Source organism: Dipteris shenzhenensis, chromosome 5 (genome assembly GCF_047967505.1).
Source record: "Dipteris shenzhenensis isolate YYH24624 ecotype China chromosome 5, Dip_SZ_1.0, whole genome shotgun sequence".
Lineage (NCBI taxonomy): Eukaryota > Viridiplantae > Streptophyta > Polypodiopsida > Gleicheniales > Dipteridaceae > Dipteris > Dipteris shenzhenensis.
In genome coordinates, this window is record NC_141600.1 from 48,617,601 (window position 1) to 48,639,980 (window position 22,380).

The 22,380-nt window shown below is 44.6% G+C and overlaps 1 protein-coding gene across 4 annotated transcripts; it reads left to right on the forward strand.

Moving 5' to 3' along the window:
• Positions 1-2,094: 2,094 nt before the first annotated feature.
• LOC147902125 (RNA polymerase II subunit B1 CTD phosphatase RPAP2-like protein) lies at positions 2,095-17,006 on the forward strand. 4 transcript variants are annotated; one of them, XR_015541023.1, is made up of 7 exons: positions 2,095-3,366; positions 3,449-3,663; positions 3,784-4,047; positions 15,185-15,343; positions 15,707-15,825; positions 15,978-16,100; positions 16,200-17,006. XR_015541023.1 is itself a non-coding variant. In XM_087375031.1 (6 exons), exons 1-5 carry the CDS (start codon positions 2,127-2,129, stop codon positions 15,809-15,811), a joined length of 1,983 nt encoding a protein of 660 aa, XP_087231157.1. In that variant the 5' UTR covers positions 2,095-2,126; the 3' UTR covers positions 15,812-15,825; positions 15,978-17,006. The 4 variants fall into 4 exon arrangements, 3 of the variants coding, with proteins under 3 accessions (XP_087231157.1, XP_087231159.1, XP_087231160.1); XM_087375031.1 differs by having other exon boundaries at positions 15,978-17,006; XM_087375033.1 differs by having other exon boundaries at positions 15,983-17,006.
• The last annotated feature ends 5,374 nt before the right edge of the window (positions 17,007-22,380 follow it).

Consider the following 22,380-nt stretch of genomic DNA (forward strand, 5'->3'; position numbering starts at 1 on the left):
TTATCCATTTTTAAACATTTATTTTTAAAATCAATTATTGCTTGATTGTTTAGCAGCCAATCACACCCAAGCGTGATAGGGGAAAATTTGCTTAGATAACACAATCGTAGGAATGACATATGTGGATCCATTTATCTACAATTCAATATCTGCTCCAGAATTTGAATGGACTCGAGTCTCATTATCACCAAAAGTGATTTTATTCTTCGGCAAGGAATAGAGTGGAATGTTATGATCTTGAATGAAGAGCTAAAAGGAAGTAGTCAAAGAACTACCTGACTCAACTAAAACTAGAATGGTGGAGGTCTACTAACGTCTGGAGTCAAATCCTCCTCTATGGCTCCAGATTGTCTTTTCCCGAGATTACAGTAGCGTCAAATGATTGAGCATTTTGGATCGGATGTAACATTCTACAATATTTCCTAACATGGCCATACTTATTGCAAGTAAAACACCTAGGTTTACCATATTGGTCCATATCTGGCAACTTTTTATCAAAACTTATAGGCTGTTTCGGACGATATGAATTCTTTTGAAAGGTCTTAGCGCTCTATGTATGGTCTATATCCATAGGAATTGGAGCAGAATTATTACACAAAGGAACTAGAAACAAAGGAGAAAGAGATGGAACTTTTGCACCAAGCTTTCCGGATGTAAACTCGATTCGCTAGGCAATGGCAAAGCTTCATTCAGGGATTTCGAGCCTTGATCCTGAGTTCAAACTGATATTTCTGGTCGCAGACGTGGCCAAAGGAAAAACAGCTTCAAATCCTCGATCATGTTTGGTCGATGCACAGAAGTAGATGTGTGAGTTTGACTCCAAACTGAGAAACTGTGTCAGACAGTTGTTTTAGATCTTGAAGTTGAGAGAGCGCGTCTTTCACTGTGTCGGTGGTGCCAAATGTTGTTGTAAGGGCATGTCTCAAGTGTGGCCAAGACTGCTTGACGTTTTCATCCAGCTAATGATACCAGGCAGCAGCGAGACCTTGAAAAGAGGATTTTATCTCCTCAACTTTTTGAGCGTCTGACAAGTGATGATACTCAGCCAAATTGGAAAAGTGATCCAACCACAGATAGATGTTGTCTTCAGTCGAGCCTGTGTATGGCTTCGAGCGGACCTTAGAATCCTGCATTGAAGATGTGACAGACGTTAAATGGGCAGTGAGATTAGCCACATGAACGTTAGATTGGATGAGTTCTGCCAACAGTGTTGCTAGCATTTTGGTTGAAACGTTCTGGGACAGAGATTGGTGTCGCTCTTGTTGCTCATACTCCATGATAACCAGCGTCTCCACCAATCCGTAGCAACCAGGTTTGTACGTCAGCCTAAAGCTACGTAAATGACAGGAAGAGACATCCACGACCACGACATAGACGACCAAGAATGGGCAGATCAAGCTTGTTCTATTCCATTGCATCATCATCCTTATGTAGAGCGCAAGGCTCCTTTACAACGACTCTCAGGCCAATATAGATCAAGAACTTCTCCACGACAGAATTGGAGCGGACAAATGGGGCAAGCGGCTGATGTGGATGCTACGCTGGCATAGGAGCTGACGTGGTAGCGTCATGATATTTATGTGTGTATGTGTGTGATGCGAGAGAAAGAGAGAGAGGTATATATATAAATTAAAATTAAAATTTAATCATATATAAATATATCTATATCTATCTATATATATACACAATAGATATATATATATACACATATATATATATCATGCTAACACATGGGGGCGCTTGTGAGCACACACAAAGAGAGAGAGAGAGAGAGATTTTCTTAAAATTTCTCAAAACTTGAGATTTGTAATTGAAACCCTATAGAAACCAAAGGGAGTCAATGATCCCAACTTCAAGACCGAGCGGGTGCTGTCGTAGACGGGTCGTGCTACAAAAATGGTGATCTTCTTCTCTACGTGTCTAAGCAGAATCCACGATCGATTCTCAAGCAATGATGAGTGATCCAACGTGGAGGTGGTGTACACGTGGCATGCCACGCTGGCATGTGGCTGTTTCCAGAGCAAGAGCTTGCTATATAAAATGGTCATCTTCTTACTCTTCTTCTTCTTCTTCTTCTTCTTGTTGATCTCTGTGTCTTCTTGTGTTTTTGTGTAGAAGCAGAATCCATGGCGGTTGCAGAAGCTCTCTCAAACATTGCAGCTCTCAAGTCTTCCATCTTCTCAGTGCAGCTCTCGCTCCTCGAAGGCGTCCCCAGTGACGCTCACCTCCAAGCTGCAGGCCGTATCCTCACTCAGAGTGAGTATGCCGACGTCGTCACCGAACGAAGCATCGTCAAGCTCTGTGGTTTCCCTCTCTGCCGCCGCTCCCTCCCTGACTCCCCCTCTCGTAAAGGTCGGTACCGAATTTCTCTGCTTGAGCACAAAGTTTACGACCTGCAGGAGACGAGATTGTTCTGTTGTACCGAGTGCTTGGTTGCCAGCCAAAGCTTCGCGGCTTCCCTCCCTCCGGATCGAGATGCGGTTGCCGACACCCGACGGGCAATCGAACTTGCGGCTGCTTTTCAGAACCTCACTGTCCAGGCATCCGGGCAAGGCATTCAACAAGAAATGCGATCGGAGAGCGATGAAGGCAAGGCGAAGGGGGATCTGCACGAAAAGGATGCATCTTCTTTCGTTCTAATTCGCGAGCGAGATAAGGTGCGAGTTGACGAATTTGAGGCAGCTGGCCCTTCCGATGCCATCGAAGGGTACACCCCTCAAAGAGAACACAGACAAGCGCGCACGAAGCAATCAAGCGCAGAACCCGAACAAAAGTCTGATGTTTATAAGGAAGAAAGAAAAGATGAGAAACGCGAAAGGATGAGGAAATCTTCGTCAAGAAAGGCGCAATCGGAAGTCAGGCTTGATTACACTGTCTCTTCAGAGGGTGCGTCGCACTCTTTTACTTCAAGTATACTGTTGGATGGAGAACCAGTCAGGAGCGTTGCGCAGGGAGCTACACCGCCGGCTTCACAACCTCAGAAAAAGCAACATGTACGTAATCGTGTGTCATGGGCGGATCATCACGATAAAAAGTTGGCAGAGGAAGCAACATTTCCAAGCACACCCGATGCTAACGAGAACGTGAAAGACGCTGGAGCTCCTGAGAGCTCTGAGTCGGTACATGTCGGAACTGCGCAGGCTTTTTCGTGTACAGCTGTAAAAGGAAAAGCCACGAATGACACCGAGTCAGGGGAAGGAATTCAGGAATCTACTGAATGTACAGATGAACTACTCTCTGAGGGCATAGAAGAGCAGTCTAATGGCGTCAAAAGTCAAAGGTTAGAATCAGCAGAGGCTTTGGCTGCTGCATTAACGAACGCAGCAGAAGCAGTCGTTTACGGCGAAGTAGACCCTGCTGAAGCAGGTACGAGCTACCCACTCGCTTTTCAGACGCGCTTTCTGCAAGAATTGGTGCTATTTCAGTTTTTTCATGACGTTATGTGTAGTTGCAAGGGCTCGCATACGCATACTCACTACTTCTCAAGAGGAGTCACGAGGTCCGGCCTTATCCCAACAATTACGAGACTCCATAGATGAATCGGGTTCAGCATCCTTGGAGAATTGTCCTGCAGGACCACAGTTGCTACTAGATGATGAACTTGAAGAGATTGATCCAAGGGAGTGCTGGTACTCTGCTCCTCCAAAGGAGTTCAAGCCAGAGGTTCGTTGACGATTGCTTAAACCTTTAAAGTACTTGGAAATTGACTATTTACTTGTTGACGATTTTGGAAAGAACTTCAGAGTGGGAACCTGACCTGCGATACTGTCCGGTTTCATGCAGTTATCAACATTTGGATCAATGTGGATGGCCTTGGATAGATGGATTTCTGCAGCCTCTATAGCCTATCTATACGGTAGAGATGTCAGTGAGGAGGATGTCTTTACCTCTGTAAATGGGAAAGAATACATGAGACAGATGACAAGTGGAGATGGTGTCACAGCCGAGATAGAGAGGACCTTGGCTGGTTGCATCTCCAGAGCATTGCCTGGACTAGTGGAGGCTCTTCGGCTTCCTATTGCCTTGTCTACATTGGAGCAGGCTCTGGTAAGCGTCTCACTGAATTTAAGGTGTAAGCTCATCATCCTATCTTCGCCCGCCCCCTTCGTGAACGAGAGTGTGTTCAAACTATCAACTTGTTGTTTATGAACGTGCTTATCTTGCAGTGCTTTAATTTTCAAAGTAATAGTAGCTGAAGTCAAGTCAGATATTTTCCTGGCCAAATGTCGTCAGAGATTTTGTTCCTTGTCTTGGCTTTGATGAGCAGCTCAAGGGCGTATGATCTGTAACAGCCCAAAATAGAGATAGATCCATGTGTTGCCTTATCAACAGATTGTCTAAACAATTTTTGCTCGTTAGCGAGAGACTAAAATGAAATTGTATAGTTTTCACAAACAGTCTGTAGCTTGAATGAAGAGAATGTGGGACAACTTTTTGATTAGCCTTCTTCTTTTAGTGCTAGCCTTTGTCACGGCTGAGTCTGTTGGAAAGTAGAGGATAGAATATCACACACCTCTCACTCCGATCGCAGCTCATACAACACTCAGTAGACTATGTAGATGATCACACTCATACACAAAACCTTCCTCAGAAGAGAGAGAGAGAGATAGAGACCAAAACTCAGATATATTCTTCCACTAGATGTGGGCTGACAAAAGCTCAGAGATGAGCAGAGAAAACAGCAAGTGTTGCTGCCACCAAAAGTAGTGGGGGGCTATATATAGAGGGGCCAGGAGCCCTCAAAATGGCCAACCAGGGAATCGGCTCCTTGTCAATGTATCGACCAGGCAGGCCCCTCCTAACTGACCTGATCTGGTCGGTTATAGGGGGCTGTAGGTAACCGACCAGACCTGGGTGGTCTGGCCTATGAATAGGCCCCTTTGTGGGCCTTTTGGGCTGTTGCTGCCAGGCTCAAATCTCCTCTGAATGCTTCTCCAGCCCCGCCGTGTTTGCTGCCGCATTTTCCACGCAGGGTGCTGCCTCCAAAAAGCCAGGTATGATTCTTCCATCCCCCTATTGTCTCCTGCCCCCTTGTCCCCTCAAATCGGGGGCTCACAGGTGGGGACAGTGACACTCTAACAGAGTCTGCCTCTCACCAACGGAGTCCTTACCGAAACTCAGTATGTGTGAGAACACAATGGTCGACACACACCGTTTGTCAGTGGGGATGTCATAGTAGCTAGTCTTTGTTATGCATGATGGAATTCATGGGTTTCAACCTTGTGAGTGACTGTCACAAGATTGAAACTGCACTATGCGTCGTGTTTTCAGACGATGAGTATGGGCATCTTCCTAGATTCATCTAGATATATATAATCATGCTTTGAAATGTGAATGAAAAAATTCATACATATATTTGATTCAGGTAAAGCAGAATAATTGGGAAAAGTTCAGAGACAATTAGCACAGTCAATCCCGTTGAGAATTTCGGTCTTTCACTATCTGATGTAGTTATTATTTCGGCATTGTTATTGTGGTGGTGATAAAATGAACAGACGTGCCATGGCATTTCCTTGCAATGCATGGAGTCGCAAGTTTGTGATGTTTTTAACTCTTCTCTTTTCTGTAGTACCTTTGTTGCATATGCCCTGTGAAGGCATGTTTGGCCTCTTGGTGGATCTCTTTATTTTCCCCTATTAATTTCTGATGGAAGTCAGGACAATAGAGGGATGCCCCAGCAGCCCGTATATGTAGGGGTCTATTAGACGAGCTAGAACCGAACCTCCTTATTGGATAGGAAACAGGTTGCTTCCAAGGGAATTGGCGGGATAAAATGTAGGTATTGTTTGGCTCATCCAGAGGGTTAGAAGCGTCAGCCATTAGCAGGATGAGCTCATTAAGGGGTATAGAATTTACAGCTATGCGTACAATGTAAGTTTTCTTAAGAGTTGTGATGTAAGGTCACCTCACGATGCATTTATTGGTCTTGGATAATTCAAGTGCCATTTGTCATGGAATTCCATTGCATGTGTGACTATGTATGACTTCGCTCTTCCAAGTCATCTTGGTAGAGGGTGGTCGGTGTTTCTGGATCCATTTATTTTCTTGCAGTAAGCAATTGGTGGTGCTGGTTCTAGTTGGATATTTATAACTCACCACAAGCCCTTCCTGTTGCAAGCCCTTCCTTTTTAGTCATTCAAACGATCTGTGATCGTTTAAGCAGATGGTGCATACATCTGTAGGGTTGAAGCCATTTCAATGAGAGAATGTTGTTACTGAGCCCTAGAGGACTCAATGAAATTTGACTGGATTGTCCTTTTGTTGTCCTATTAATCTGCATGCGACCTGGACTCTTCATAACATGGGATTTGCACCACTTTGTCACATGCATTGGTGCCAAGCACAGGTGGTAGTGTCACCTGGCTGCAATGTCAGGTATTCGTAGCACATTTTGGAGCAGTTAGGGCATCATTTTGTTCAGCATATCTGTGCCGGTAGGAGGCAGAGAGCCAGGGCCAAACTAAGCAGCCAGTCAGCCCAACCAGGCTGGACCAAATTCATAGCCAGTTAAGGCTGACCAAGTGGGCTGGTTGGTTGACCAGGTCATTCAACTGGCTGCCAGGTCAATCAGTTACCAGCCCTATTTTAAAGGGTACCAACCTCTCTTTTCAACACCCAGTTTAGGGCACTCAGTCCAGGGGTTCTGGCCCTCAGTACCAGCGCTCCTTCAGCTCTATTTCCGCAGCAGTTAGCCTCAACAGTCAGTCATCAGTAGGCTCAGGATTCAGCAGCAAGTTCGTCAGTCAGCATACAGCATTCCAGAGCTGCATTGGGAAGGCACCAGGCAGCCATAGCAGGCCTTCCACAGTTCGGATCTAGATCGGCATCCTACACCTGCATCTAGATCGGCCTAGTCTAAGCCCAGAACTAGTGGTCTCATCATTGTAATCAGTTAACATAATTCATATTGGTAAATGCACATCGCATTGCATAACAACTTGTGTGCCTTGTGTCAGATTTGCATTCTCTTATCTCTAATCTATCTTTTCGTGCTATCTAGTCCTTTAATTGCAGTTAGTCTAAGGTTGTTTGACTATAGTCAAAGTCCCCTGCATGTTACATTGGTATCTGAGCTTGAAGATCTTGTTGCAAGTTGTGATTCTTGCATGTTGCAGTTCAATTGTGCTCCCTTGCAAATTCGCACCCTCTCCTTGTTGTTAGAAATGACCCAACAGAGGGTACACGCAGCGGCAGACTTATAGTAATGCCCAGGAGCTCACATAGTGTGGTGTGGGTGTGGAATCACAAACTTCTTTACTTATGTGCATTCAATAGATGTGCAGACTCATCAATAGACAATGAACCAGCCAGATAGAGAAACGCATGAAGCCCCTCCTTTTATAGGCCTAGGGGCCTGTCAAAAACCAGACCAGTCTGTCCCAATCTGGGCCGACTGGACAGACCAGGTTGGCTGGCCCAACCGACCTGGTTGGCTCAGCCCAACCAGCCCTTTAAGGGCTCACAAAACTAGGCCTTTTATGGCCCACACTTTTAGGGCTTGTGGCCCTCCAATCAAGGCAAGGGCCCAGCCCCTAGGTCAGCCCTATATAAGGCCTGGTTGGCTGCCTTAAAGCAGCCCAACCAACCTCTCTCCTGGCCGACCCATGTGCTGGTCTGTCCCGCCTCTGCTGCGCCACTCGTATGCAGCGCCATACTGTTCCGTACATTGCTGATGTCATCGCGCCTTTCATAGGGTCCTGCTGCAGTCCACTGAGTGCCTCATGCCAGGCCTGATCCAAGACATTGTGTCCCCGCCATCTTCCTGCACATGAGCTGCTCGTGATGCAGCCTTTCATCCTTGGGATACCCCATCAACCATGAATGCTCTAGATCTGTCCCAGATCCACACATCCAGGTAATCTCTCTTTGGGCACATCCTGCCCTAGGTCTCCCTCCCCCACGCTCTCCTCATTTGGGGGCTTACAGATGGGGTGGTGACCTTTCCAACACTTGTTGCTCTTCCTAGCCACCTTCCTTGCTGTCCATTTGCCCCTCTGACAACTTCGCTCCACTCTTCTACTGCTCCATGATCTCCTTCTATTGTTCAGCTTGACAACTTGCTGGAATCCCTTCTTCAGCCTGCGATTTCTCCAATCCCAATACTCGGGACAAGCCACATGGCAAAAATTGAGACAGGTTGGTGCCAATAAATAATTTCAGAGCTCCTTTGCTGAGATTGGCGAGGGTCATTTGTTTTACATACAAGTGGCCTGTAACATGCGGGGACTAGCTGTGCGGAAACATAGATGATATGTAGAAAGAGAACTCAAACATGGGAGACACTAGAGCTCTTCCCTACTATAGTACACTGCTTTATTCATATTGATGGCATAAATACCCTAACTACAGCTCTACATGGTTGCCAAATCGGCATACAAAACTGAGCTGAATAGTCCCCTTGAGGGAGAGGGAGCTATGCTGCTGAAACTGTTGGCTAAATTGCACTGGAAGCTGCCTGCTGCAATGAGGGGCAAAGAGCCCCTTATATAGGGCTGGCCCATGGGCCGACTGGCTGGTCGGTTGACCGACTTGCAGGGTCGGTTGACCGACCTGTTTGGGTCAGGTCAATTGACCTGACTTGGCTCCTATTGTAGGCTTCCCCTGGATGACCCAATGGGCCTGCCCACTGGCTGCCAAACTGCCCCAAAAGGGCCTGCAACTTTGCTGTGATTTGATGGTCGTGTAGCTAGTTGTCATTGACACCTGTGCCTGGCACTGGTGCATGTGACATTCTGCTCTTCTAAACTGGTTGCTAGGTGGATACCTCGCAATGCTTTGCCCTGGCGAGCCGAACTGCTCTGCCGTGGCTTGTGACTTTGGGAACTGGGAATGGACCCCCATAGCTCGTGCTTGACTTGTCTCTGGACTAGGTCTCACAACGGGGTCATAGCGTACGGCAAATGGGTCAGACTGTGTCTCACAATGCTCCCTAGTGTAGGGGTGTGTGTGACATGGACGCCAACAAAGGTGGACTTGTCTTAGCCATGTTTTTATGCACTATTTGTGCTCTACATAGCGCTTCGAATAGGTTTCTATGCTGCACAATTGTGCCCCAAATCTTCTCTCTTTCACACTAGGTCGTCGCCATCGTTTGGTAACTCTACCCAGCCCACGCTTCAAGAAGCATCGCCCTACCTTTGATCAGCTTGTCACCTTGCTCTTGTAGGAGGAGCAGAGCCGTACAAACAAGGGTGCCTCCGTTAATGCACAACAAGCCTTTGCCATGGATCACAAAGGCAAAGGGAAGGGGGGCAATTATTTCAGCAAGCTTGAGGGCAAGAAGAAAAAGAGATGAAACTATTGCAGGAAGCCCAGACAATACATTTCAGAGTGTCGAAAACACATTGCTTCGTAGAAAAAGAAACACCAGCAAAGACTTGTAGTTACAGCGACTCCTGTTGCACATGAGTACAGCCAAGAGGCAGCACATATAGCTCATGATGATTGGGAATTTGTTGTCACAGGCCACTACAATACATCGAAGCATGATGTAGCTCTATCAGTTTCTAATTCTATTTCCAATTGGTACTTTGATAGTGGTGCCTCCAAGCACATTGTCTCCTGCAAAAAGAATCAGTCCGCGGATGATGCACCTAAGGGGAGCACAATATATCATATATCTGGATGAATCCAGGAACATGCTTAATTTCATCCTCTAAAAACACAACACATAGTGCAGTTTCAATCTCATGATAGTCACTCATAAGGTTTAAACTCCATCACATCTGCCAATAATGCAACTTATCTCGTGAAGAGGGATTGGTCAAGTGGAAGTCACTTCGGTTTCAAGAGATATATTCACTCTTTTGGAAGTGTTACATGTTCCAAGTATAAAGAAGAATCTGATTTTCTATATCAGCTATTTCAACTGGCCCTAGTGTATTTTTTGATGGTTATCATTGTGCTGTGTATGTCTACTGGCATGATAACAACATAGTGCGAACAGGGACACTTTCCCGCAAGGGAGGTATCATCTTCATGCTTATGACGAAGAGGCAGTTATAGAGGCAAATGCAGCAGCCGAATCTGTAATTTCTTTTATGCACCTATGGCATAAAAGATTGGGACATCTCAACTACTGTAGTCTTGTCGAAATACTCTGTCGTAAACCTCCACAAATGCATGCACTTTCCAAACATGTTTGTGAGGGCTGCTTGTTGGGCAAAATGCTCCTTCCCAAGGATGGGACTAGTAGTTCATTGAGGAAGTTGTACTTAGTATAGAGTGATGTGCGGACCTATGCGGACAGCATCTCCTGGGGGGGAACCCTTACTTTGTCACCTTTGTGGATGACTTAACCAAGCACACTTGATTTTTTAGCAGCCCGGGGCATTATACATCAATTTTTTAGCAGCCCGGGGCATTATACATCAATGCACAGTTTCATATACTCCGAGGCAAGATTGGGTTGCAAAGCGGAAGAATTGAACTTTGATCTAAATGGCCACATGCATGCTTATGGGAAAGTCTTTGCCCAACAAGTTTGGTTGGATGCAATCATGTGTGCCAACTATGTGCTCAATAGAGCACCCACACATGCATTGAAGACAAATACTCCTTAATGAAGCATGGACAGGTCGGAATTCCGTGACTTCATATGCGGGTATTTGGGTGTTTGACATATGCACATGTTCCCTCTTCATTGAGGCGCAAATTGGAGGACAAAGTAGTGAAATGCATATTCATTACAAAGTAAAGGCTATGGATTGTATCAGCCTAGCATGAGAAGGGTTAAGACGTTTTGGCTGAGCATGAGCTTTGGCTTGGCTGGATTGTCAAAAAAAGCCTTCTATAAATGCCTTAGATGTGTTTGATTCATTGCTTTGTTCAATCAAATACAGCACTTGCAGGGTCCAAATCCCTCAACTCTAGCAGTTCACTGTCTCCTCATGATGCCCATGTTCAGCCTCAATTGCCTCAGCTTGATGATCATGCTATTTAGCAGGCCTATAGAGGAGAGGGCTGTCATTAGACAGCAGAAAACAATCCCTAGGGGGCTTGGATACTTCTAGGGACAGCAAGCAGGCTGAACCCTTGGCTGCCTGCACTAGAGGTGCATAAAGACAAAGGCATGACAATTTTTTGGATGTTGCTTTGATTGCCACAGCCTGCAATGAGGAAACTTTATGCCATAAGGATACTTTTGACAATAGAAAGTGGATGGATGCTATGAAAGCTGAATTGGATTCCATTCCCTACATGAGAGTTGTGACTTGCCTCTTGGCAAGAGTGCCATCAGCCCTAAATGGGTGTAGAAAAGCTGATGGCAGCGTAGACCACTACAAAGCCCGTCTTGGTGCCAAGGGCTATGCTTAGCAGCAAGGCATTGACTTTGAGGAAACCTTTGCTCCCACATTAAGCATCACAACTGTGTGTCATTGCTATTGCATCACACAAGCATTGGGAGGTTCATCAACTTGACATTAAGACTGCTTCTGCATTGTGACTTGCTTGAGAAAGTCTATGTCAGCCAATCTCATGCTTTTGAGGTTGAGGGGTCTGAAAATAATGTATGCCGGCTGCGCAAGTCCCTTTATGGATTGAAGCAAGCACCTCAGGGATGGTATGCCAAACAAAATTCATACACACTTGATATGCCCTGGTTTTCAGAACATCACCACAGAAATAACGCCTCATGTCTGGAAGAGTGGAGCAGATTTTCTCATTTTAATTCTTTATGTGGATGCCATGCTTATCACTGGGCTAGATACTCAGCAAATTGCAGCCTTCAAGGCTGATATGCAGAAATCTTTTGCCATGTCAGATATTGGCCAGTTGCATTATTATATTGGCATCTAATTTGCGAGGGGGGCATTATGATGAGCTAATCCCAGTGTATTGGACATCTCTTACATCACTTTCAATTTGAGGATTGTAAGCCGGTTTCACCACATTTGGAACCTGCCCTCCATTTCTCCTCCAATGATGGGAGCGATCCATTTGATGACACTCTTTATCAGCAGGCTCTTGGATGCCTTATCTAGGCCTGATCTGCAGTATGCACAAACCCGGTTCATAGCATGGGCAGGCATGGGCAGGGAGCAAAACGTGTCATCAAATACTTGAAAGGCACACAGCATTTGGGGCTTTTATGTGGTGATAGCTCTTCACTGGTTATGCAGGCTATAGCCAGACAGTGGCTGGGCTGGTTGTTACAACATGCGGATTCAGATAGTATTGTCTCATGCTTAGCTCTTCATGCATATCTTGGTTTAGCAAGAAGCAGCCTATAGTTGATGCATCTAGTTGTGAGGCTGAGTACAAGGCAGCATTTACAGCTACTATGGAGTGTGTCTTGCTCCGTAAGTTACTTGCAGATCTTGATGCCTGCGAGACTTCTTCTACTACTACAGCCAGAGTGCTTTGGCCATTGCACGTAATCCTGTCTTTCATGAACGTAAAGCACATAGAGGTTCACTATCACTATGTTTGAGAGTGACTATCAACTGGAGACATATAGTTGTCCTATTTTCTGACGGAGGATAACTTAGATCTCTTCACAAAGGCTTTACTGCTATCCAAGTTTGAAGCATTTCGGCAAGCTTTACACTTGGTACATTTTGTTACGTATTCTGCTTTCTATCACAAGTCACGAATGAAGGTGTGCAACATGACTTAGTTTAGCTTAGTTTAGCCTTACCATGGAAGGGGGGTTTGTCGCCACTTTAGCCCTAGTATGGCAAGCCAATTAGGACACTTGGTCCACCTAGGATGTTCAACTTAGGACATTTAGTCCTGAGTTGGTAGGGCCATATATTGGCCACTATTGCACTTCTCATTATCCATATATGGCCACTATTGCACTTCTCATTATCCATTTGCAAGTCCACTCCATTGCATTCTCAGCTTGTTACCTTCCTGTCCATTGCATCCAACACTACTTTCTCGACACAGCCTCGAGTTCATGCTAGAGGACAGCGCTTGGGAGATGGTCATCAGCATCACTGCTTGGTATATCAAGGTAGCGCAATAATGTTTGGTGATGGGAGGGAGCAGACACATCTTGCAGCCATCCTAATCAACATATGGCTGCTGGCATGATATCATCTACCGCAAGCCACATCGGAGAAGGGTATGGAGGGGTCCGCCAAAAGGCAACAGCAATTCTCATGGATCAAGGAATAAGAGGAAGTATAACCCTCCACCCTAGTTTTTGGCACCTGCTTCTAGGAGGAGCAGGCTGCATGGCAGCCAGTTTTCCCTGTTTTGGTCAGTGCCTCATGGATTGCTCTATATTGGCTTTTTCTTAAGCTTCCTTTGGGGAGAAAGGGACGGGGAGAAGGAACCTTCACAAGAGACATCTAAACTTGAACCTGGAATTAAGAATGGACACGTGTGCCTTAAGCCAATAAAATTAAACCTAAAACTCAACCCTTGCAACCAACCTCCATGCTTTCTTGGGTGATATCCCATGCAAGTAGAAGTGTCATCATATGCAACTTCAGCTTCAAGGTTTGTAAGCCAATAAAATTAAACTCAAAACTCAACCCTTGCATAGTCACATGAAAATGCGTTTCGTCCTGTCGAAACGCGACGAAACGTTTCGTCACGAAACATTTCGAAACAAGACAAAACGCTCTGCACGAAACACTGTTTCGCCCAAATCCTGAAATATTTTTTAAAACGATTTTTTTCTGTTTTTTCAATGATTCAATGTTCATATATCTAGATTCTAGAATACATATGCTTTTCAATCCTTAAAGATCGATTTATCTGAAGTTGAAACTTGAGAATCAAGATTGAAAGCTTGAAATAAATTTGAAGAATGTGTTGGTGTTTTATATATCCTTTTTGGGTGTCTTGACTTATATTCCTCTTTGTTAACTCTAAACTTGAGTATAACATATCTTAGTAGCCACTAGCCCTGAATATAAATATTATCATTTCGAAACCTATCCGTTTCGTCTAACAACACGAAACGAAACGAAACAAAACTTGTCGAAACGGCGAAACTGCGAAACAGACGAAACGTTTATTGTGACTATGAACCCTTGCAACCAACCTCCATGTTGTCTTGGGTCATATCCCATACAACTAGAACTGTCATGATATGCAACCTAAGCTTCAAGGTTTGATTTATGGATACTTGTCAAAAGGGTATGCTCTTTTGATGGGACACTCCTATGAGGCACAACACTTTCAAGGAGGGCACTTTGATTTTACAGCTATGCATTATATGGAAAGGGTCACACACTTCACAATGCACACCTCTTCATGCACATATCCTTTTGGGCACACGGCACACCTTTTCAATGGTCTCTTCACTCTTTATGTAAGAGAGGCACAAAAGGATTGAAAAGTGGCCTCTCTATCTCCTCATGTTATCAAAGACTATCTAGATTTAGTGAAAGGACACACCCCTCCACCCGAGTGGCCATGTGATTTGAGAGGTAGATGTGAACTCACCAATTCCTTGTACCCCTTCATTTAGGGACACACCCTATTTTACAAGACACACCCCTTGCCCTTGACAAAAGCATGCAACTAACATCTCTTTGAGCAGACACATCCTTTCAGACCATGCACAGGTGCATACTTTCACCTTTCCATGAATGTGCACTATTTTAGGAGGGACACATCCCTTCACTCATGCTTGCAACCTTCTGTGGACCAAGAGGTGCCCAACTTAACAATGAATAGTTCATAGCATGGATAGAGGTAGTTGGACAAGGGGAGGGACCATAGATGATGATAGTGCACAACCAAGTCGCCCTATAGGCCACAAAGACACACAAGATATAGATTGTGAGGGGAACCCGAGTTTGCAAGGAGTCATATGAAAGATGTCCATTGAACAGATGCTAAGTATGTGTGGGTGTGTGGATTTGTATGTGTGAGAGCATATGTTTACACTATGATCTACATCCACTGTTGGGCGCTGATGACGTTGGGGAATGTCATAGTACCTAGTCCCTACTATGCGTGATGGAGTTTATGGTTTCAACTTTATGAAGGACTATCATGAGATTAAAACTGCACTATGTGTTATGTTTCTAAAGGATGAGTTTGGGCATATTCCTAGATTCATCTAGACATATATTTGATTCTGGACAGCCTTAGGGAAGACTGTACAGTTTCTTTTCTATGTTCTAACTTTGTTATTTGGTCTCTGTATATTATGTTGAATACACTAGTATTGGAAGAAACATAACTGTGGATTGTGTTTTAACCTATTTTGGAGCAGGGACGTTTTCTGAGAACACTGACCCTTGTAGAGGCTTTACCTCCTTTTGGCTCAAAGCAATGGCGTGTTGTAGTAGTACTGCTGTTGGAAGCCCTTTCAGTTCAACGTTTGCCCCTTCTTAGAAATCAGCTTTTAAACAGTCGGATACAGCTTCGGAAGGTGTGTAGACTTCACTTCTCTTACTCATGCAACAATGTTGTATTAGGAAGTTTCAATAAACTGTCCATTTCAATAAACTGTCCAGATTTTTGTGATGCCAAAAAGTAGGGCATGAAAGGGCTGCAAAAAACCAAGGATTCTGCAACATGCTGGTGCCAATAAGGGGATTTAGTTGGATTGTAGACATCTTGCATGGGATTTGAGGACTTTGTATTAATGTTCGTGCAAGCAGAGGGCGTGGATTTTGTTCACCATTTTATTGTGTCCACTAACAGAACCTCTCTTCATTTACCATTGGAAATTGGGTGAGATGTTGTGGGTAAATATTCTGTAAAATTTTAAAGGATGTAACTGGATTGGCAGGTGTTGGATTCTTCCAACATTACAGAGGCAGAATATGATGTCTTTAGAGACCTCATTCTACCCATGGGGAGGCATCCTGACTTCGCAGCCCGTTGCGGTGGTTAAGCTTATGTATGAAGGTACGATTGGGAGATTGTTTACTAGAAGAATCGTGTGTGAACATTGAAATAAACCTCTTTAATTGAGGGGATTAAGTGCTTTATTAAGATCATACAAGGAAAGTTAAGATAGTGAATTCTCATACTGGAATGGTGACATGGTTTTGTTGTAGGTAAGATTTACTGCAAAACCTTCAAGGATTGGATTGGGTTGGCAGGTTTGACATATTACAAAGGCAGTATATTATGTCTTATTTTATGCATGGGGAGGCATCCTGAGCTTACTGCACATTGTGGTTGGTTAAGCATATGTGAATTCTCATACTTGAGTGGTGACATGCTTTTGTTGTATGCAAGATACTGCAAAATTTTGAAGGATTGAATTGGGTTGGCAGGTTCTGGATTCTTTGAATGTTACAGAGGTTCTATAAGACGTCTCATTCTACCCGTGGGGAGGCATCCTGAGTTTACTGCACATTGTGGTGGTTAAACATACGTGATTCAGATAATGGGAGAGCATTTTGGATAGAAGAAGTGCGGGTGAGCATTGAAAATAATACTACGTAATTGAGGGGATTAAATATTTTCGTCATGATCATACATGGAAAGTTTTTTTAAGATAAATTTTCATACTTGTGGTGATGGACACGGTTTGTTCCGTATAAGATGATCGTCTGCGTGTACTTAACTAATGGCAAACATGTGGCTGCTTGTTCAACCAAATCCGAATACTGATAATAGGCTTTTGGTATTGGTTTTCATGAAAATGTTGCGGGCTAAAATTATCCAAATATTGCTGGTATTTCCCCGTTGTATTTGAGAATCAAAATATTGCCGGGGTTTTCACAGTTCACATCATATATGAGGGACTGGTGATACATATATTATTTCATCACAAATTACAAGCTGGCAGAACAGGTGATGTGACCGTCTTGAATGAAGAGGGAGGTGCTCACCTGGACAAGAGCCCAGGCTGGGACACAGCCAGGAAGAGAGAGGAAAGGCAGAAAGGCAGAGGTCGTAATTGATAGAACACTTAAGAGACCTGTAGAGTCTGTTGATGCAGCTGTGTGGTGGCACCCTGACTTCCCATCCAGCCACTGCTCAAGATCCTCATACCCCCAAGGTTCACTAGGGGATAGAGCAGGGTCTTCTCTACATCATGTATTTTAGGGCATTGCTTCCCATCTCAATGCGTAACATAATCCCATTTAACGTATACGTAAGCGCTTCCATGCTCTAGAAAGAGGCCATTGTTCCTTCTCAAGGATTGGACCAACGTGTTAATTCTGTAATTGCACAAGCATATAGGTCAGTTTGTAAAGATTTGAGTGGTGAAAAAGTCATGGTCCCAAAATGTACAAGGTGGGTCTTGTACTCTTTTTTTTTTTTTCAAGGACTCCTGAATCGAACTTACTGTTTTAATTAGGAAGGAACCCAGTGCATAGGATGAGTCAATGTCGACACAAGGATATGGGAACCTCCCCACATTTATATATATCGTGTCCGACATTGTTTTAGGCTTATATTCGTATTTTCCCATGTCTTGTCTTCTCTTGCGACAAGCTTGTGAGCGATTCGGGGGGGAGAGAGAGAGAGAGAGAGAGAGAGAGAGAGAGAGAGAGAGAGAGAGAGGTATTAACGTCCACGGGAGGCCTCGTGGGCCTATGGGACAAAGTGCACAAAAAATAAAACTCATACAAGCCTCAAGGGGCTTGAGCAAAAGGCGCGCTAGGGCCCATTGCTAAGTACTAATCTATGCTAGCAAAATCATAACCAACCAAATGTCAACTGAAACAATTGAATCAAATCGATTATCAAGTATAAACTGAATCAGGTCAAGGGACTCAAGAAGCCGAAGACGAGTACTTTGTGGTTGTCCATCGCTTCCACTCTCACTACTTAGAGGGGAGTGGCTTCGGTCCACTGTCACAATTGATTCATTTCCATGACTAGGTCTGCATTGGGCTCTAGATGCGTCGCCATCAAGAGACACTATTGACATCAGAAAGCAGGAGGAGGGGGTTTGACATAGACATAGAGGCTAACCGGGCACGACAATGCGTGATAGACTTCTACACATTTGAGTCAGCCGGAGGACACAGTGGAGTGGAGGACAAGCTAGTTGACACAAGGGCAACATGAATCAATAGAGAGAACTGACACGGTGCCGTTGAGAAGGGGATGCAGAGACCACTCACGAGATTGAGTGCCCAGAGTACATTCTATTGAGGTTTGACTTATCACAACGTTCCTCAGGGGGGACTGACAAATATGAGGGGTCACTTTCAGACATCGAGGAGATGTCCCCTTGGGTATACACTTGCGGCTCTCCTTGTCTCAATCCTCAACTGATGGTACGAAACCCGCATCTGTCCAATGGCAATTTTTAGTGCATTTGAGATTACTCTGTCCTCGAGATACTAGGGTCTAATTATGAATCCCTCCTCCAACACTATCAAGAAGTGGTCGTGATAGCACTAGGCCTTGGTGGGGAGCTCTTGGTTCCCCCCCTTCCTTGAAGTCCGAGATGTACGGAGCTGGAGGAGATCTACCCGTATGATACAGTTGATGTCATCACGAGGGATCGACTCAAGAGGCGTGTCCATGCTGTGTTGAAAGGGGGGGAGCTTGTCCATTTGGATACCGTCTAGCAAGCCGTGTGGATATGTGTGCATCCCATGTATTAGCATTGTCCTCTGCTAGTTGTCTGGATGACTCCAGGGCCAACCTCGGAAGTCTCTAGTGAGGTACGTCCCAAACTCTGTGGATGAAAGTCACTGTTTGAAAGATGGCATCAACTTGAATGGGTGTCATGACGAACTTTGCCGGCACTATCTCGTGTGACACTGAGGGCTTGCACCGGATCATCATGGGTCCCATAATCACCTTTAACCTCTTAAATTTCATCTGGTAGATCACATCTTCATAAGGGTGTAGCATACATGGCAGTTGGTCGCACTAGCGTATCGAAAAGCAAGCCCTTGGTTAGTGGATCTTGGAAGTGCACCTAAAAGCATTGTCGCTCTAGTTGAGCCAAAGCACTATGCTACCATGTGAGTTGTGCTTGGGTTGCATGGATCATTGTGAAGATGGGTCATGTGAAAACTTCTCCCAAATAGGTGTAGGATTGCATTATCTCCATTGGCTCGCCGCGATAGGTGAAGCTAAGTTGGCAAAATGCTGTGCGTGAGGTGTTGAAGACCATAACCTGGTCTTCCCGAGGTTGATTGTTAGGTCTATCTCTTTGCAAAACCCCTCTAAGGTCTCCAAAGGAGGATATAAGGACTATGTCATCAGAGTATAGCAATATTTGCATCATGTGGCACCCAATAATGATCCCTCGCCCCTTAGGCGATTTATGAAGGATGTGATCTCATCGATATAAAGTCCAAAGGGAGTCGGTGAGAGGGGGCAACCTTGCTTCACTCCAATTGTGCTCTTGACCCAATCCGATAGACCACCCGGGGTACAGACTCTACCTTTGAGTGTCTCATATAGGCTCATTACACCTTAGGTCAGCGTCTCTGGAATCTACATCTGTCGTAGTCTCCGGATCATGTGAGATTGTAAGACATTGTCGAAGGCCTTCCGAAAGTCTATGAAGCGTGTGTAGACTTTATGGTGTTTAGATCTCGTCGCCATGATAATAGCCCTCAGGGTGAAGATGTAATCTAGAGTTCCCCTAGTGCATGCCGCCCTCGTGCCTTTGTATGATTGCTGATCTCTCTAGTACTGATCCATAAACCTTGGCCAGTGTGTGGCCGATCATGAGGGTGCGATAGTTCCCAGTATCCATGGGGTGTCTTGCTTTGTGTATTGGTGGGATAATGGTGGTGCTCCAAGCTGGTGGGAAGTGGTGGCATATCACATTTTTGAACATCTGTGCAACAATCGAGTCTAAGGCGCCTGCCAATGTGCGAAATGCTCAGTCCGTAGATCTCATGATCGTGTGCTTTTTGGTTGTGGAGCCAACGAAGTGCAACGTGTACATTCTGTGGTGAACAGGTGATAGGTAGTGGACTTGGGCATATAGAGGACATATCTAGTGGTGTCTGCATCGGGACGTCATAAAGACAGCATGCATATGTGTGCTAAACTTCTGGATCTATGATGGGAATAGGAGGCTTCCCCTCCGATAGAAGCCCCCATCTAATGGTAGGGTCATCTCCTCTGAATGATCTGATCACCTCATCCATCCTGTGCGTGAGGAAAGCTCGGCTCTTATGATGTGTCAGTCGTCAGGAGATCCGCTATGCCTCAGGTGATGTTAGGTGTCCTAGGGCTCACTCACGTGTGAGGTAAGCTCTCATCTCTGTGCACTCGTCATCATACCAAGGGTTTTGGGGCATCTTTTCAGTTGGAGCATGTGTCGATTGAGTTGTTGGGAAACATCTGATGGTGGCGTCCTGTACCACATTGAGGCGAGGGTGTCCGAGGCATGGGTGAGATCTTCATCATCTCCAATAGTGACAATGGAAGCTTTTGGGCTAAATGACTCACATAGATGGGGTCAAGGGCATGGTCAAAATGGATTTGAACTCGAGTGGATGTGTACTGGGTCCTCCCTATGACTAGCATAAGAGTAGATAAACAAAAGGCTAGGTCTGAGTGGTCAGCCCCGAGGGGGGCAGGACACAATAAAGTCATGTATCCGTGAGACGAATGCTAAGGGACCCACTAGGTAGTCCACTGTGCTTGTTCCTCCACCATGTGAGAAACAAGTGAGCCTAGATGATGGCCATCTCTAGAAACCATTATATATGATTAGATCATGAACTACCCCCAACTCAAGTACGTGTCGCCCATACCATGTTACCTGCGCTGTCTACTGAGTGTCTCACTATCCCAAGCTTTGTTGCATCTAGGTCTGTCACTATGAGAGAATCAGATGCAAAACCTAGTAGGCCTACCTATCTATGTCTTGTACGTGCATTGAAATCACCTAAAAGAAGGAGATCACCTTATCTGGAGAACTGTATGATGTCATCATGTATCGTCTCATATGGGTAGTGTCCCTTTGTAGTGACCTCGTGTGCATACGAACGATGATGTATCTGAGGGAAAATTGCACACCGCAATGAAGATCGGTCGTGTATCTAGTGGTGGATGGATTCATACCCACGTGTCGAGCGTGCTTCTCTCTGTACCACAGATATGAGTGGTCACATGTGAACAAATATGGAGAGAGGAGAGGAGAAGAGTGGAGATGAGAAGAGAGAGCACACCACAAATGACTAACTGTACACTAGATTTAGTTGAAAATAAAGAATATAAACAAACCCCTTTAGGGTTAGGGTTTTCAACCCCTTTCCTCTATGCACATATTGAACATGATGTTGAGACGACACCTTTCCTCTATAGCCTCACATGCACCTATTGTAAGTGCCCTATATTCAACTTCGGTTGAAGACAAAGGAATTGTTGGTTGCTTGTTTGACAACCATGATATAGTACCTTGACCAAGGAAAAATGCATATCCTTGTGTGGATCTCCTAGTCTCATGATCTCTTGCATAGTCACTTTCATTGTATCCATGCAGCCTTGGATGGCTTCCTCTGTATTTAATTCCAAACTATCTTGTACCTCTGGTATATCTCAAGAATCTTTTGGCTGCATTCTACTGAGACTGTTTTGGATTTGCCATAAACTGTGCTAGTGAGCTTACTGCATAACAAATATCTGGCCTTGTAATAGTCAGATCTATAAGAGATCCAATGAGTTGCCGATAGTGTTTGTCATTGACTGTAGGCTTCTCTAGATCTTTTGTAAGTTTCAAACTTGGTTTCATGGGAGTGGCTACAAACTTGCAATCCGCCATATGAAACTTCTTCGGGAGATTATATACATATTTTTGCTAGCTCATGAAGGTGCTATCTGAGTCTCTCCAGAGTCCAATTCCAAGACAATAGTGCATGAGTCCAAGATATTTCATGTCGAACTCTGCATATAAGCCTTGTTTCAGCTTGCTAATGAAGCTATCATTGCTTGTCACAATCAAACTTTGAAACTCTATAAGTTTTAAACTATGTTCCATGGGAGTGGTTGCAATGTTGCAATCTGCCATATAAAACTTCTTTGAGACACTATCTACAGATTTTTTCTAGCTCATGAAGGTGTTGTCTGAGTCTCTTTCCGAGACAATAGTGCATGAATCTAAGATATTTCATGTTGAACTCTATAGATAAGTCTTCATCATATCATCTACATACATCAGTGCAATAGTAATGTCTTCCTCTTAAACTTTGTAGTAGAGAGTATGATCTACATTGGACTTCATGTATCTCAGATTAGCAAAATACTTTTCGATTCTGCTATACTAACTTCTGGGTGCTTTCTTTAAGCCATAGAGACTTTTCTTGAGATAGCAAACTTGATCCTCTTTCCCTAGTTTAACATACCCTACTAGTTGCTGCATGTAGACTTCCTCGTCTAAGTTACCATTGAGAAAAGCATTCTTGACATCTAGCTGATACACATTCCACATGTTGAGTATCGCTAGTGATGTCAAAATCTTATGGAATCCATCTTTGCTACTAGAGCATAAGTCTCATCATAATCTTAACCATATTGTTG

Coding starts and splice junctions, on each gene's coding strand:
- LOC147902125 (XM_087375031.1), top strand. CDS start 2,127: ATGGCGGTTGCAGAAGCTCTCTCAAACATTGCAGCTCTCAAGTCTTCC. Junction 3,367..3,448: donor AGTAGACCCTGCTGAAGCAG/GTACGAGCTACC, acceptor CGTTATGTGTAG/TTGCAAGGGCTCGCATACGC. Junction 15,344..15,706: donor GTCGGATACAGCTTCGGAAG/GTGTGTAGACTT, acceptor CTGGATTGGCAG/GTGTTGGATTCTTCCAACAT.